Below are 4,842 nucleotides of genomic sequence, written 5' to 3'. Positions count from 1 at the left end.
TTCCAAAATAGATTACTTGGATTTATGTCAACTGTAATACCAATACATTTTTGACCACCTCAAAATTTGTTCTCTAACTGAGCTGCAATGCATTTATATTAAAGCCAATAGTCATGACTTATAAACCAATTGTAAGGGATGCCTTGTTTGAAAATGATAAAAATAATATTATACACATGGTTAAAACAATAATTTGATACCGGATGTGGAGCTTTAGTAATTGAACTCCAGTATAATTAAAGTTATCTCAAACTTCCATTGCTAATAGCGGCTGGCTTATTAATAGATCATCTTGGTGAATCCCAGCTGAAGGTCCTGGTCTCTGTAAATGTTAGAAGTCATCTAAACTTTGCCCCCCCCCCCCCCCCCCCCCTCCAACAGCTTGACTCTCCTGCTCCTCCTGCTGGAGCCCTCGACGCCATCATCAGCTACGGTTACCAAGGCAACAGCTGATTTCAGTGGAGTCAGAATTTGGAAGCGAGTGAGAAATTCACATTATTGAGTTCATGTGTGATCCAGCAGTGATGTCACAGCAGACAGCACTGACAGGTGAACACGCTCTTGTCGAGCTCACATCTGTGTGTTGAGCTGATAAGAAACACAAACTCCTCCTCAGAATCCACGTGCTGTGCACCCAGTGACCGTTGTGGGGGGTGGTGGCCTCCATCCTTCAGCAGTTTTTGCTGGCTGTGCTGTAGCCCACCACAAAGGTCAGTCTGTTTGAACCGTTTCCCTGCACTGCGGGAGGCGCCCTCCCAGGCTCGACATGAAAGCTATGAGTCACTCTGTCCATTGGGGAGCAGCACAGGAGAGGGTTTGAAAATTAGGAGGATCAGAAAATAGAGGATGAGCCTTGGGTGATGCGTTGCTGGTGCCTGGATACTGAATGTGATACTCAGTCTAAAAAGAATAAGGAGATTTTTGTGGTATTCATCGGCACATTTCTCTTAGGAAAAGCTGCAAAATCTTCAGCTCAAATTTGTGTTTTTTATATTTCAGTGTTTCCGTCATTAGCTCAGTTATTAGCTCAGTCAAGATCTGCTGTATGTTTATAAATCAATGAGGGATAATGGCTTAGATTCACCTCATCCCTGAAATATTCTTATTGTGATGAAAGGTCGGCCGCAGATTCAGGTCAGTCTCAGTAGGCGTCAGTTTGCTTATAGTACCAGAGTGTCGTTCACTATGTCCCCTCCAACCGACAGGCTCCAGCACCGTGCCTTGCTCAAAATGTCACTCCGCTTTCATCCTGTTCCTACCGCTTCATTGCACCTCTGTGACGTGCACCCCCTGCCTGCTCCGTGCACACACACACACAAACACACATACCCACAGGCAGGGAGAAGGCAGCTAGAGGGCAAGAGCGATGATTGATGGGATTGATCATGTGATAGATGAAGTTATTGATCTAAAAATGTCTATGATAGACCAAAACACACTCAATTGAATCGTCTTGCAGTGTTTTAAATCATTTCAACTGATGGGTAACCAATACACAGGGGAGCTTAACAATGGGCAAAACAAACCCTAGTAATGAGGCACCCAAACAGTCTTTTCAGCTCATGTACAAAAGGGAAAAATTAACAGGACATGTTTTCATGATTTACAGTGAACAAAAACTGTATTTTCATTCAAATTCCCAATGCTAGGAATATTATCTGCCAGTCACCTTCACAGCAGCTTATGTGTCCGTCCGTGTAATCAGCAGATGAAAGCAGAAATAGAGGTTAAAGCGTGTAATCAGATTGGTCAGGGCAATTCTGCTGCTACGGTAACGGGAATCCAGCTGATTGGATGGTGTGCTGATTTACATTTGACACAAGGGGCTATGTAATGACCTCAGGTTGTGTGAAATATCACAGAATTTATTAAAACAATTCCAATACTAATAAAAAGAAAATAACAATAATGAGGAAGATCTCAGATTATCCAAAGAGGTTAAACCTTTGCTCATGAATGCTGATGTAATGCATGAAGGAAGTTTTATGTTATTGTTTTCACTTAGAATCTTATGTTAGGAATTATAATGGTTCCATATTTTGTAGTTCTAACTAGAGCCCGACCAATATATCGGCTGAATGATAACATCGGCCCATATGTATGGCTATCAGAGTTTATGTGCCAAAACCTTTATTTTACAGAAAAAGAAATTCTGAACAGTTCTATGTTTTCATTTAAGGAAAAAGTATGTATAATATGAATAAATAAATAATATTTAAACTGTTTTCTTAATTATTGTCATATTTAGACTGAATATATATATAAAAATGCACACATAGGTACACATATATATGTGTCTGAGCAGTTTACATATGTTTAAACTGTAAAATATCAAGTCAGTCACATTTCTTTGTCATTAGGATTTGATCACATCTTTTTTAACACACATTGATATATATATATATCAGCAGATTAATTGGTATCGGAAATTATTTACCTCCTAATAGTGGTTTTGACATTAGTCCTCCAAAAAATCGATATTAGTAAGGCTCTAATTTCAATTCTACTTATAGTAATAAAAAAAAGATACAACCAGTAGAACACTAAGGATTAATGGCATTTTGTCTTGTGCTCCTTATCGTTCTTCATTTTATTCAAACAAAATTGGACCTAATGTTTCTGCACCACTGTTCGACACACAAGAAACACTTCAAAGCAAGTTGACGAGACAGATCCTTCTGAAAAACAGTCAGCAACAGAGTCATATCCCCAACAAAATTAGAACACTCTGTCCCCCCTAAACAAAGGGACCTTTTTTGTTCTGACTCCCAGCAAAGCATGAACCTTCCCTGTACGCCTTGTGTGGAGAGTCTTGTGATCAAATCGACAGTCCTGTAGGAGGCAGTCCAAAAAAAGAGGAAGGCAGTGAGAAAGAGCAGAGTATAAAAAGAGACCAAAAATGTGTTTTGCAAGAGATTTGTGCCTTGTAATTTTCTTTGGAACACTAGCACTGCCTATGTGACTTGTGCAAACTGTATTCCACCTGAGATCAGAGGAAGTGTCGCCAGTGTCTTCCATTTGTTGCTAAATGAGGCCAAAGGCAAAGCTTGCCATCTGTAAGCATTGTCACACCTGTGTGCTGTGTAGCCACAACAAGCCTGGTTGTTTATAGCACAAACTCAAGAGCACTCGCACTGCTCCTGTGTTTACCTGTAAACAGCTCAGACATCACGGGGCGCTGGTGGATGGGTCCCAGGCGTCCGAAAGAACCATGTCCACATCCAGCCTAGCTCTCAGCAAAGGGGCACATTGAACTTCTTTTAGTCAATATTTTTTTACAAAGATTAGTCCTGAACAGCAACAGTGTCATACGAGTCAGACCGGCCACAATGTTTTCCCTTCGAGCGGAAGGGGCTAGAATCACAAGTCGAGCAATGTGAGGTGATTTTGGTGAGGAAGTGATAATCACAAGACTAAAAACAGATAAACATGATAATAACGCTCCTGGAAAATGTTTAAAAATACCCTGGTGTGTCAGCCTGTTTATTATAAATACCAGCAGCAGCTGCACCAGCTCTGAGGTGCTCTTGTTCAACACAATAAATGTTTCAAATGGACACACTAACTCATTAAAGGGCCTATAGGAAGAAGGGGGTAGAATGTTGTTTATGATTAGGTCATAGTGAAATCAGTATTATCACATCTATCCTGTCAAACAGAGCCAGTTGTGTCACTGCGTCATTTTGAACTGATTGTCAAAGGGCTTCATTGAGGGCAGATTTAGCACATATTAAATTGAGAGAAAATAAAAGAATGCACAAAGAAGTATGTGGGAAAAAGCTGGAACAGTGATGATTTATCATGACACAATGTTTCACATACATTATTGCCTTGTCTAATGAAGAACAAACATTTTTGTGTTTGACAAATTTCGGCTTTTGTAGCTTTACACAAACTGTGAAAACTGGGTTCCCTCCGAAGCTTTGCTCTGTCACAGTCTCCGCACGTATTTACATCTATGAGATCGTTGTCACTTCACTGTGCTGTGGTTAACACAAGGGCTTAGTGTCCACCTGCTGACACAATACAAAAAACAGCCGGATGCTGTATGGCTCCCGAAACATGTAACACTCCAGTATCATGGCCATTGGGGATATGAATGAGACAATGCACACAATATATTCTGCTGTGTCCTTCTCTTAAAAGCTATAAAAACTTAAACGCTTCAAAGAAGATACCACAGAATTTTCAATTAAAGCATCACATGAATTGTTCAACAAATTTTAGAAATATGAATAAAACTTAAAAAAAAAGAATGTTTCTTGGATTATTCAATGGCAGAAGAGACAGTACATGAGAGGAAGCTACAGCTCTAGTACAGTTTTCCAGCAGTTCTCCTTCTCTGATACATGTAGTTCATTGTTCAGCTGTTGCTGTGGAATGAACTCTGAGATCTCCTCAAGGATCTGCCCTGGGATATGGAAGTCAGCTGGCATGATCTGCTGAACAGCTGATTCATGAACGAACTCTGTCCCTGGCTCCTCTGGGCTGGCTCTGCTCTGAGAGTTACAGGGCTCCAGATTGCATCCTGTGCCCTGAAGGAACTGCATAAAGTTTTCCTCAATAGAGGCCTCACGGCTGGGCAGCTGCTGCCCTTCGCTGGGCCCGGCCCGCTTGAAGAGGCAAGCCAGGTGACGGCCCAGTTCCTGGCGGATCTGACGGTTTAGGAAGCCGTAAAAGAAGGGGTTGGAGGTGAAGCAGAAATAGCCAATCCACGTGACCAAGTCCTCCAGATGGGCGAACGATGTGGGAGAGGTAGACAACACGGCAGAGTAGAAGTGGAAGGAGAAATATGGCAGCCAGCAGCAAAGGAACTGGCCTCCTACTGCCACCAGGACCACC

At 41.6% G+C, this 4,842-nt stretch overlaps 1 protein-coding gene across 6 annotated transcripts in view; it reads right to left on the bottom strand.

The window, feature by feature from the left end:
* Positions 1–1,834: 1,834 nt before the first annotated feature.
* gpr61 (G protein-coupled receptor 61) overlaps positions 1,835–4,842 on the bottom strand; it is a 6,273-nt gene continuing 3,265 nt past the window's right edge. For 5 of the 6 annotated variants that reach the window (XM_053425869.1, XM_053425870.1, XM_053425868.1 and 2 more), the window contains one exon: positions 1,835–4,842. This exon is cut by the window's right edge. In XM_053425869.1, coding sequence (XP_053281844.1) covers positions 4,305–4,842 — 538 coding nt within the window. In that variant the 3' untranslated portion in view covers positions 1,835–4,304. The other variant, XR_008338947.1, reaches the window with a different exon arrangement.

The sequence above is a fragment of the Pleuronectes platessa genome, chromosome 6 (assembly GCF_947347685.1).
Source record: "Pleuronectes platessa chromosome 6, fPlePla1.1, whole genome shotgun sequence".
NCBI classification, from domain to species: Eukaryota; Metazoa; Chordata; class Actinopteri; order Pleuronectiformes; family Pleuronectidae; genus Pleuronectes; species Pleuronectes platessa.
This window is presented reverse-complemented; position numbering and strand designations above follow the sequence as displayed.